Genomic DNA, 11,130 nt, shown 5'->3' with positions numbered 1-11,130 from the left:
GCAACGTGAAAGTTGTTGAAACAGGCCTTTTTGGCATAGTGGTGGAAGTTTGATAAGAGTGGGATAAAAGGATGAGAGAGGAAGTGGAGAAAGCAAGTATAGACAATACTTTTAAGAAGTTTTGCTTTTTTAAGATGGACAGAAAAGTAAAGCTGTCTTTGCATGTGGCTATGGGTTCAGAATTTTTAAAAATTGCTTTGAGAGAGACATAGAGAAATGTGGACTTGTCGTTCCACTTATTTATGAATTCATTGGTTGATTCCTATATGTGCCTGACCGAGGATCCAACTGCAGCCTTGATGTCAGGAGGACCTCTAACCAACTGAGTTACCTGGCCAGGGCCAGATTTTTTATTTTTTTTAAGATAGAAGAAATTACAGTATATTTGTATTATAATAAAAATGATACAATAGAGAGGGTAAAACTGACAACACAGTAGAGAAAGGACAGTTGCAGGAGGAAAGTCCTTGAGAGAAGGGATGGAATCCAGTATACAATCATAAGGATCGATTGTAAGAGTGTGTACAATTAATCCACTGAAATAAAAGGGGAGGCAGAGTTCATGGATACAGATGTAGATGGGCAGACAGATTTGGTGGTGAGAGAATTAGGATTTCCTCTTATGAGTGCTTCTATAGAAAGCTGAAAGCGAAGATAGGAAGGTACTGGAGGTTGGGGAGCTGTGATGAGCCCAGAGAGGGAAGGCGTGAAAGTTCTGTATCCTTTCCCCTACACCTTGCCCTTATGCATCTCTTCTATCTGGCTGTTCCTATATTATATTTCTTTGTAATAAACTGATAATCTAGTAAGTACAATGTTTCTCTGAGTTCCGTGAGCCACTCTATCGAATTAGTTGAACATGAGGAGGGGATCATTGGAACCTCCAATCTATAGCCTATAGGTCAGAAGCACAGGTGACAACCTAGACTTGCAATTAGTATCTGAAATGGAGGGGGAAGGGGAAATCGTAGGACTGAGCACTTTACCTGGATAATCTGACACTGTTACCAGGTAGATAGTGTCAGAATTGAGCTGAATTGTAGGATACTCAGTTGGTGGTGGAGAAAAAAATCACAAACACATTGGAAATGGTGTGAGTGTAATTTTAGTTTTGTTCATGACATTGCCTCCAAAGCCTGGCACTTAATGGGTGCTAAAAAAATTATTTGTGAATACTGAATAAATGTGAAACTGTCTATAGTTTTATCCTCATAAGTGCATTATGGAACTTGTCTGGCTCAGCATCTTCAATCTATAGATCAATTTGGAGAGAACCATGAACCTGGTATGTATCATTTATTTAAGTCTGCTTTAATTTCTCTCAGCAATGTTTTCTAGTTTTTGGTGTAAAACACTTGCATATTTTTTGGTCAAAAATATCCCTAAGTATTTCATCTTTTTTATTTTATAAACTGTATTTTAAATTTCCATTTGATTTTTTTATTGCAACTGTACAAATACAATTTATTTTTTAATATTGATCTGAAACATGCTATAACATGGATGAAACTTGAAGACGTTATGCTGAGTGAAATACTAGTAAGACAGTCACAGAAGGGCAAATATTGTATTCCTTTGTAATAAACTAATAATCTAGTAAGTACAATGTTTCTCACAAGTCCAGTATAGACTTCCTTTTGTGAACCTATACCATCTTGTACCACCCTACCATTTTATACTAGCTCTTATCACATGGCTGTCATTGCCTGATTACTTGTCCATATTCTCTGCTAAACTATATAAAGCAGGAAGACTGGAACTGAATCTCTTGGCTGGGTCCTCTCAAATCTGCTGTCTTCTTGGTGCCACAGGATGCCCAGAATCATTAGGTAAGTCTCCAAGAATTTCATGTTCTTGAGGACCTGCCTCCTGCAGGCCTCCAATGGATTTGCGAGTATCAAATTCTGAAACTTGACCCTTTCAATCTGATGCTTTTGCCCCAGATTATGCAAGACAAGGAAAAAGTTGTCCAGACTCCATCTAGCAGATGACATCAGATTTTTAAAATTATGAGCCTTAACCTAAATGTTCTAACACATTTTGGTGCTGGGATGGGGTTGTGGGGACCAATTAAGGACTAGTCATGTTCATCTTTCCTCTTTTCCCCTAGGGTTTAGCGTCCTTAGCAAGGCAAAAATTGCAAGCTGTGTTCCTGAAAATTTCAATGGGGCAAAGATGGCAAGTTGTCACTCAATAGCCATTCTCCCTTTTTTATAGTTCATAGAATTTCCAGTTTTTATCTGGGAATATGCTTTCCCAGAACAAAATTTACATATGCAGCTAGCTATGACCAGGTAACCAAGTTTTGGCTAGTGGGATGGAAGTGGAAGCAGTGGTACAAATTTAGGAAGTGTCCTTAAAATGATGCCCTTTTCCTATTTCAGCTCTATACTGAATGTGTAATGGGTGATTGGAGCTTGGGCAGCCATTTTGGACTATGAAGTAGAAAGATACCTGCTGATGTTAGAGAAATAAGAGAGAAGGAATTTGGGCTCCGAACACCATGGGGTACCCCATCAGAACTAGACTATCTTTTTCATAAGAGAGAAAAAAAATTCTATTTTGTTTAACCACGATTGTTTTGGAAATTTCTATTATGAACAGTTGAACCTAATCCTACTTAAGGTACTCAATCCATTCTCTGGCCCAGGAAGCATGTTTTAAAAAAATCAAGAAATAGCTTTGTTGTCACATCTCTTTTCATTTAGCCATTCATTGAGCAAGAATCCAAGAGGTCCATAATTTGGGGTTAAGACTCCTTAGGCATAATTCAAAAGGGAGAGATAAAATTATTTAGACATGTCAAATGTCTAAAAACTAGGGAAGTATTTGTAGAAAATATCATTAGTGATCCTGAGGTGCCTCAACTATTTTGTAAGAAACCACAAAGTGCCCAGCCGATTCAGTGGTTGAACGTCAGTCTATGAACCAGAAGGTCAAGGTCAGCATACACACAACTATTTATAGTGGTTACCTATGAAGGATTGAGATTATGGGGGAAAAAACCACCCATCAGTTAACCAATCTGGACAGTGTTTTATTTTATTATATAAAATACAGAAAGCCTTGATTGAGAAAAAATAGGGAAGAGACTTAACAGAAACTGAGGAATCTTCTTAGGAAAGCAACGATTGCTGAAGGATACTGTTGTTCCAGCCATGATGAGCACCTGTCTTCTTGGCAATTTATGGTGAAGCTTCAGGTACAGTATAATCCCAGATCTCTCCCACTCACCCAAGCACTGGTCCTAGATTTGAGTGGTTAGAGGCTGAGAAAATATGAAAGCCAAAGACTGGCCCCCTTTTACTTTGTGTGTACATCAGGGACTGGCCCTCTTTTACTTTGTGAGTACATCAGGAGCAGGAAGGATGAAAGTTCCTTAAGGCGTACCTTCTGTTCATCTGGCTCTTTTGGCTTGGGGCTCTAGCGAGGAGCTGTGCACCCCACCGCCCTTCCTCCACTCACAGATATCTGCATAGCTGCATGTCCGGCATTTCCAAGCCTCCTCCACATCAACTCCTTGCGGCTCTCGGTGGCCCACCCAGTAAGCCATATAGTGCTGCACTTTGCTTCTCAGCTCCTTCTCTTCAAAGGCCACAATCTCTGAACCCAGCACAGTGGCAGTCTCTTGGTGGATATACTCAATCTTCAGAATATCAATGACTGGAAGGTCAGACAACGTTAGAGACAAGATGACCAGCTCCATGAGGTCACCCAAGGACGTCACAGAGAAGCCTCCCTGTTGAGCATGCCTCAACACTGAAGGTCCCAGGGGCTTTTCTGGATGCAATTTTGTGTGCTGGATTAGGCTAGCAGTGGTCACTTTCCCTTGTACCATGGCATCAAAGATATACTTGTATAGGCTGACTTGAAAACAGTCTTTCTTTTTCTGAGCATCCAGAGGGAGCATAGGGCGTCTGCGTGTCTTGAGTTCAACCAGTTCCAGTTCCCCCTTGGGTGTATAGTGCAGCTCATCAATCACTCCAACAAGAAGCACACCCTCCACTTCTCCAAACACTGGAAACTCTCTGATGCACCCTTCGGACTGCAGGGTAGGAATCATTGATAACATATTCAGAAACTTAACTGCCCACGCATCTTCTTTACTGGTGATGGAGATAGTCACAAGATCATGAAGTTCTAGTTCTCTAGCTAGGTGGATACTGGCACCAGTATCCAAAATAGCTGCCTTCTCAGGTGCCAAGAAACCAGGAAGTTCCTTTCCATATACCATTTGCTGTTCACACCAGTTCTGAGTAGACAGGTCAGTCACATACAAATATTGAAGGTGGAATCGCTCCATGGGTGATAAGACATCCAATCCTTTTTTCCACTTTGGAAAGCTTATGAGCTTGCCATCCTTCCCGGTGAGTTCAGAAGAAGGGCCAGGCTTGCTAAGTGAATCACTCAACTCTTGGGTATCCTCCAGATCCAGAAACTCTGAGTCACTCAAATCCGAGAACCCTGAGGCCTCTGCTGACACCTTCTCCTCTTCCTCCGTCTCTGCCATGTCACAGCTCTGGATTGGGCTAGGCCCTGCACATCATGTTAAAGAAATGCATTATCCAAATAAATAAACAGAATTATGACTATTTATTTACATTCCTTAAAGAAGCCTATTTGTTTGCAACAATTAGTAATGCTAGAGAGTTGTAGTACAGGTACAATTTACAATAGGGCTCCTTGTATCATCCATATATGAACACTTAAAAAAATTTTTAGGTGCAAAATGGTTTTATTTTTGAATCTGACACATTATGTGTGACTTTAAGCAAATTACTTTCCTTGGTCTCAATTTCTTCATTTAAAAGATTTGAGTTTGAGGGGGTGGGGAGGAGTCAACGGGGGAAAAATATGTAATGCTCTCAACAATAAAGAATTTAAATTAAATTTTAAAAAAAAGATTTGAGTTTTGTCTTTTCTACTTCAAAATTCTACTGACTTGAGCCCTAGCTGGTGTGGCTCAGTAGGTTGGACGTCGTCCCCTGCACCAGGAGGTTGCCAGTTGATTCCAGGTCAGAGCACATGCCCAGATTTCAGGCTTGATCCCCAGTAGGGGGCATGTGGGAGGCAACCAATCAATGCTAGTTCTCACATTGATATTTCTTCGTCTCTCTCTAAAAATCAGTACACTATTCTTTTTTTTAATCTATTTTTATTGATTTCAGAGAGGAAGGGAGAGAGAGAAAGAAACATCAATGATGAGAATCATTGATGAGCTGCCTCTTGCAAACTCCCTACTGGGGATCGAGCCCGCAACCCAGGGATGTGCCCTAACCTCCTGGTTCATAGGTCAATGCTCAACCACTGAACCACACTGGCCTGGCTATAAACTATTCTTTAAAAAAAAATTCTACTGACTTGGGGACATTATTTCATTATTTTACGTGAATACAGATCTTTGTAAATGTTAGAACGATCTTTGAAAGTTTACCATGGATCACTTCTATAATTCCATTGATACAAAATCCTTGACTATGCAAATAAATCTCAATTACAAACTGTTTCTTGAGAAAAATCAGCTCTACAATGACTGTTTTTAAATGTAGTTTGCAGGATTAAAATTTAAAGACTAACTATTAATACAAATAGATCTACTCATACACAAAGTAATAGCATGAAGTAATGAGAGAGGATATTCACAGACACATGTGGAAACCAGTTGCTTTTTTTATACTTGAGATGTTAAGGAAATGGCTGACAGAAAGCTCTTTGTGGGCTTAATTTTAGCCTTACTGACTGTAATTTATACTCCTAACATTTTTATTTTCTCCCTCCACAAGACATTAACTTATGATGGAAAATATCTGTTAATAAGCACATTAATATTAATAATATAATCAATTATACAAATAGTGATATTTATTGTGTAGTTATTGTGTGCTAGACACTGAGATAAATATTTCACATGCAATATCTGAATATTCTACTGTAGGACAGGTACTTTAAAAAATTTTACTATGAAAAATTTCACATACAGAAAAACAGAACAGAACAATGAATGGCCATATACAAACCAATTAGATAAACAACTGTTGACATGTTGTTGCATTTGTTTCTTTCGTGTGCTTTTTTTTTTTTGGCTGAACTATTTTAAAGTACATTATAGACATCATAACACTTTAAATATAAATATGTATATTCTCCCACATTAACTACACTATTATCACATCTTACATAATCGGTAATACCCTAACATCATGGTCCTCATTCAAATTTCCCCAACTGCCCTAAAATGTCTTGGATAGCTTTTCCTTAAACCAGGAAACAAAGACCACACATCTCATTTGATTGTTTTGTCTCTCAAGTACTTTTAATCTTAAGAAAGTAGGCAAATTATCTTGTGAAGATACTCTTTTTAAGCCTTCCTCCTAACCTCACATATCTAACCTTGCATAGAGAGAAAACAAAACAAGGTATGACCAGTCCACTAGTATTTGACTTAGGGTGCCAGAAAAAATAAATAATTTGACACAGAATTTAAGTCAATTGAGATAATTATGGGCCATATCCTCCTTGCTATTCTAATAAGCAATGAATATGCTGAATGCACCAACTCCCAGGCTTAGAGCTTAAGAACTGATGCCTTGAAAATGGTATACTTAAATAGAATTAAAACACAGAAGCTGCATATTTGCACGTGTCTGAAACTGCAAATGTGCCTTAAATGATGACAGTTTCAAAATGAGTAATGTTATTTGGAGCATGAAGTCCCTGAAGGTTGGAGAGTATCTTTCCTCTCCACCAAGAAACTCAAGTTAAATGACAATGAATAGGTATACTTCGGGGTTTTCCCCAACAACCAGGGACAGGGCACAAAATCCAAATTAACTGACCTTGAAAATATTTCATTTCAATATGTACCCACCAGCCACAAGTGACTAAACTTAAATAAAATTAAATAAAATTACAACTCATTTTCTGAGTTGCATTAGGCACATTTTAAGTGCTCAGTAACTACATGTGGCTAGTGGGTACCACATTATAAGGCACAGATTTAGAACATTTCCCCTGATGACAGGACGCTTTATCGGACAGTATTGTTTAAGGCAATGATGGCGAACCTATGACACGCGTGTCAGCACTGACACGTGTAGCCATTTCTGATGACACGCGGCCGCATGCCAAGGATGAAACATTTGCTGCTCCTGAGGATGAAATATTTGCGACTGGAGTCTTGGAGTTAGCTTTTTCCTCAAAGTGACACACTACCCGAGTTATGCTCAGTTTTTTGGCGAAGTTTGACACACCAAGCTCAAAAGGTTGCCCATCACTGGTTTAAGGTATGGACTTTCTACTTGTTTTTCATGCAACATTGAGAACAGAGTATCTCTGAACAGGTAAGTGAAACGTTTTGTGGAAAAGACACAAAGAGGGGAGAGAGGTGCATTGTGTGTGGAATTATTCATCTAAAAGAATAAAACAATGTACTGGGGATGGATAGTTTAGACTCAGATGGGTTGCTTAGACTTTCCCATGCAGAAAATATCGCAGCAAGAGCATGATGCAGTGCACTGTGTCCCAAAATGCAATCTTTTTGACATGAGATGATTTCACATGGTATGTTGATCAATATTTTTAGATGTATCTTAGAATACATGTAAAGCTTCTAGAGCATCCATCAAATGTATAATATCATAGGTAGTATTTCTTAGGACAAGTTTGATTTTTAAATAAACGTTAAAAATTAAAATACGAGAATAACAACACAGAGAGTACGTAGGTATAGCAAAGTCATTAGGTGGCAAGTGAATGAGATGTTTGGGAAACACCAGCATTGTATCAAGAGTCTGGGGAGCTTACAGATCTGGGTTCTGAATCCGATCCTGACTAGGTCAGTCGTATTTAGTGGTATGCTACTTGCTTTAGGAAGTATTTACTCTTGGCCAAGTTTTCCCGTGGCTACTGATACATCTTTAAAATTAGAGTATTCCTTCCAACTGTGCTCGGCTACCCAAACGACTGAGTGACAAAACAGTATATATATATTAGCACTGAACGAATGTGGATCTTCTTCCCCTTCCCAAGGAAGAGACAGTGTGTCAATTCCCTCTGACAGCTGAGAGTAAACCTTAGGAGAGCGGAAAACTACTCACCCGGGACTTGGTTGATCTTCCTCCTCGCGGGGAAGGCAGGCTGCTGAAATGACAAAGCTGGGGGAGGAGAGAGGAGCTGTGAAACACCAGGTCTGCACCAATGGATCCAGATCAGCAACTCTGGGCTTTGCTGTGGCAGAATGGGGACTTTCTGTCCTTTCTCACCTGACCATTCCCTCACCTGGTGGCGTTCCCTCCTCTCTGGCCCACACTGCACAAACTGTAGCCCACCCCAGGTCCTAGGTAACGCTTGCCTCTCTCCAGGGGCAAATCCTCCAGGACTTCATTTTCCCCATACCTTGGATGCAGCTACTTGATCCAACCCCTGCTCCCTGCAAGTAAAAGGATTTTTTTTAAAAAAGGTCCCCAGGAGCTCCGCGGTCAGTTTCCTCTTCCAGCCTCAAGCTCAGTCCGGAAACCCGGGCAGAGACCTCACAGAGCGTTCCCTGGGTTCGCGCTGCCTGCGGAACTGCCACTGCCTCCACCCTAGCAACCTACTTGTCTGGAGCAGCCCGGACTGATGGGCTCCGAGAACGTCTGCCTTCAGGAGGTGCCTTTCCACTGGTCCCAAAGCCCGGTCTCCCCGAGTTCCATGCCTGCCCTAAAGATTTCTGGGCGCTTCCTACAATGTCCTGGGGGAGCTAGGAATGACAGCCCCTCCGGAGGGGGTGCCAGCGGATCGCAGGAGCTTCCGGGAGGGAAGAAAGGTCCAGAGCCCACAGAAGCCTGGCCGGCGCGGGCAGACGAGACAAACCGCTTCCCGGGAGCCGCTGCCACCCGGGGAGGAGGGTGAGGGGCGTGGCAACCGCGGGGACAGACCCCTGAGCTCGAAACGCAGCCCTCAGTCCGCCACCCCCATTCGCCGGCCTTCCCCTAACCTCGGATCCTCCTGCGAACCCCGGACTCCACTCGGCTCCGCTGCGGCCTCGGAACTGCCCCGGGACTCCACTCTCGGCCCGCAGGAGCAGTCAGGCAGCAGCCCTTTCCTTCCAGGCTCGCACAAAGCGCCTGGAAACCGGCTCGGAATGCCCCGCGGCTGCCCAAGGCCCGCCCCCTCCCAGAGGCCTCAGCGGCGCCGCCCCGTGCTGGGCCTCGCGAGGCTGCGGATCCGCCCGGAGTCCCTCCAGCTGCAGCGCCGAGTGGAGGGCCCCAGTGCGCGGTGCACCTTGGGGCAGGGCCCGCCCTGCGCGCCGCCGGCTGCGCGTGTGGTTCAATTGGCTGGTGACGGAGCTGCGCTGTCACTTGACCTAGAAGCGCCCACTCTGGCGGGGTTTCCTGGCGACTTGTCGAGCCAGTGCCCGGGAAAGGCAGTGCCCGGGAAAGGTCTGGGCATGTTCCTTTCTCCCTGGCACGCAGCCTCAGTCCGTGAAGTGATGCGTCCTTGCTTTGCCACCTTGAATGCTCCATCCCCCTCTGCACCTCGCACCAGCTTTCCCAGCGGAGAGAACAACCACGAACTCGCTTTTCAAAGATGCTGGCGCTTGTCTCATGAACGTATTTCTCTTTTCTATTTACTTAATTTTTAATTAACCTTTTTTATTGGGAAATATAACACAATTATATTTTAAAATGTAAAATAAAGGTAAGTGTAATAATTATTGAGCAGACATGTTATCATTAGAGCAAAAAATGAGTTTTGGGCCCTTCTCAAATGCACTCCCATGCCTCCTTCCTGAGAAACCACTAGCCTGACTATTATGACATCACTTCTTTTCTTTGCAAACCTATGGAAGGTTTCTTATTGCATGTGCCCTGACCAGTAATTGAACTGTGACCTCTTGTTTCATAGGTTGAGCTCGACCATTGAGCCACACCGGCCAGCCATAAGGTCTTTATGGCTGAAGCAAAGTATGCTTTCTTGAGTATGCTTCAGAAAACATTGAGGAATTTTAAACAATAATGTGGTTTGATTAGATAATGTGGTTTGCTTTATAATGATCACTCTAGCAGCAGTGGGGAGGATAGATGACTCCAGACTAGATGTAGAGAAACCAATTGGAAATCTAAGCAGTTAGGAAGTACTACAAGTCTAATTAAGTACTGACAATGGGAATGGAGCAGAGACTTAAATCCTAAATACAATATATAGGACCTGCTGACATTGGAGAAGTAATGAATGAAAGGGAGAGGAAAAAGTTTAAACAGGAGTATTAAATAGGTGGTGGTACCACTTCCTGGATTAAGGAATACAGATTTTATTGGGGGGGGGGGGGGAAAGTGAGGTGACTATGGGATATCCAAGTGAAGATATCCAGTGGGATGTTGAATATAATGTTCTGGAGCTCAGGAGGTATCCAGTGGGATGTTGAATATAATGTTTTGGAGCTCAGGAGGTATTTCTAAAATATAGATGTCAGAAGTGTTGGGTGTTAACAAAATCAAAATGTGTAACTCGAGTAGAGATTATGTCTAAGGACACAGCTCTGAGGAAGAACAATCCCATGGTCAGTAGAGGGAGAAGTTCCTGTGAGATAGAGTGAATGATAAAAGGCAATGGGCAGGCTCTGAAGTATAACTTATGAAGATTTCCTGGGCAGCAGATCTAAGTAAATCTTTTAGAATGGCAAAGAGCAGCTCAGCTATGTTCAGCCATTAATAGTAGGTGTTTAGAAAGCTAGGCTAACAAACTTAGAGGGAAAAATTCTCAAACTCAGGTTTGACTCAAGTAAAAGGACATGAGTAATTAAAGAAGATTCTCCATTTCTTCATCTATAAAGTGAAGTTTCAATTAGGTGAATTCCTAGATCCTTTCCAGTTCTAAATTTCTGATCTGGTGAATTGGCATTGAAGAATGGGTAAGATTTGGAATTCTATGAACAATAACTCTCTTCTTCTTCCCCACCCTTCCAGATCCTCCCTCCCACCACACCAGCTACATGGTTCTCATAGAAGCCGAGATCTCAGCCTGCAATTGACTGTAGAGGTGGGCACAGACCTAGCTGGGCCAATAAGAAACCTTCCTCAGGATTTTGAGATAAGAAATGAGAAAGAGAAGGCAGCTTTATTCTGGGTGATAGAACCTGAATACAGGCAG

General features: G+C 42.2%; 2 protein-coding genes across 3 annotated transcripts in view; one reads left to right on the top strand and one right to left on the bottom strand.

The window, feature by feature from the left end:
* RIMS3 (regulating synaptic membrane exocytosis 3) overlaps positions 1-11,130 on the top strand; it is a 273,736-nt gene that overhangs the window by 67,066 nt on the left and 195,540 nt on the right. The window lies entirely within an intron of this gene.
* EXO5 (exonuclease 5) lies at positions 2,752-9,043 on the bottom strand. 2 transcript variants are annotated; one of them, XM_079776662.1, is made up of 3 exons: positions 8,975-9,043; positions 8,097-8,153; positions 2,752-4,536 (listed from the first exon to the last, which is right to left on the bottom strand). In XM_079776662.1, exon 3 carries the CDS (start codon positions 4,508-4,510, stop codon positions 3,398-3,400), a length of 1,113 nt encoding a protein of 370 aa, XP_079632788.1. In that variant the 5' UTR covers positions 4,511-4,536; positions 8,097-8,153; positions 8,975-9,043; the 3' UTR covers positions 2,752-3,397. The 2 variants fall into 2 exon arrangements, with proteins under 2 accessions (XP_079632788.1, XP_079632789.1); XM_079776663.1 differs by lacking the exon at positions 8,975-9,043 and adding an exon at positions 8,395-8,409.

Source organism: Cnephaeus nilssonii, assembly GCF_951640355.1.
Source record: "Cnephaeus nilssonii genome assembly, chromosome: 7".
Taxonomy (NCBI): Eukaryota; Metazoa; Chordata; class Mammalia; order Chiroptera; family Vespertilionidae; genus Cnephaeus; species Cnephaeus nilssonii.
This window is presented reverse-complemented; position numbering and strand designations above follow the sequence as displayed.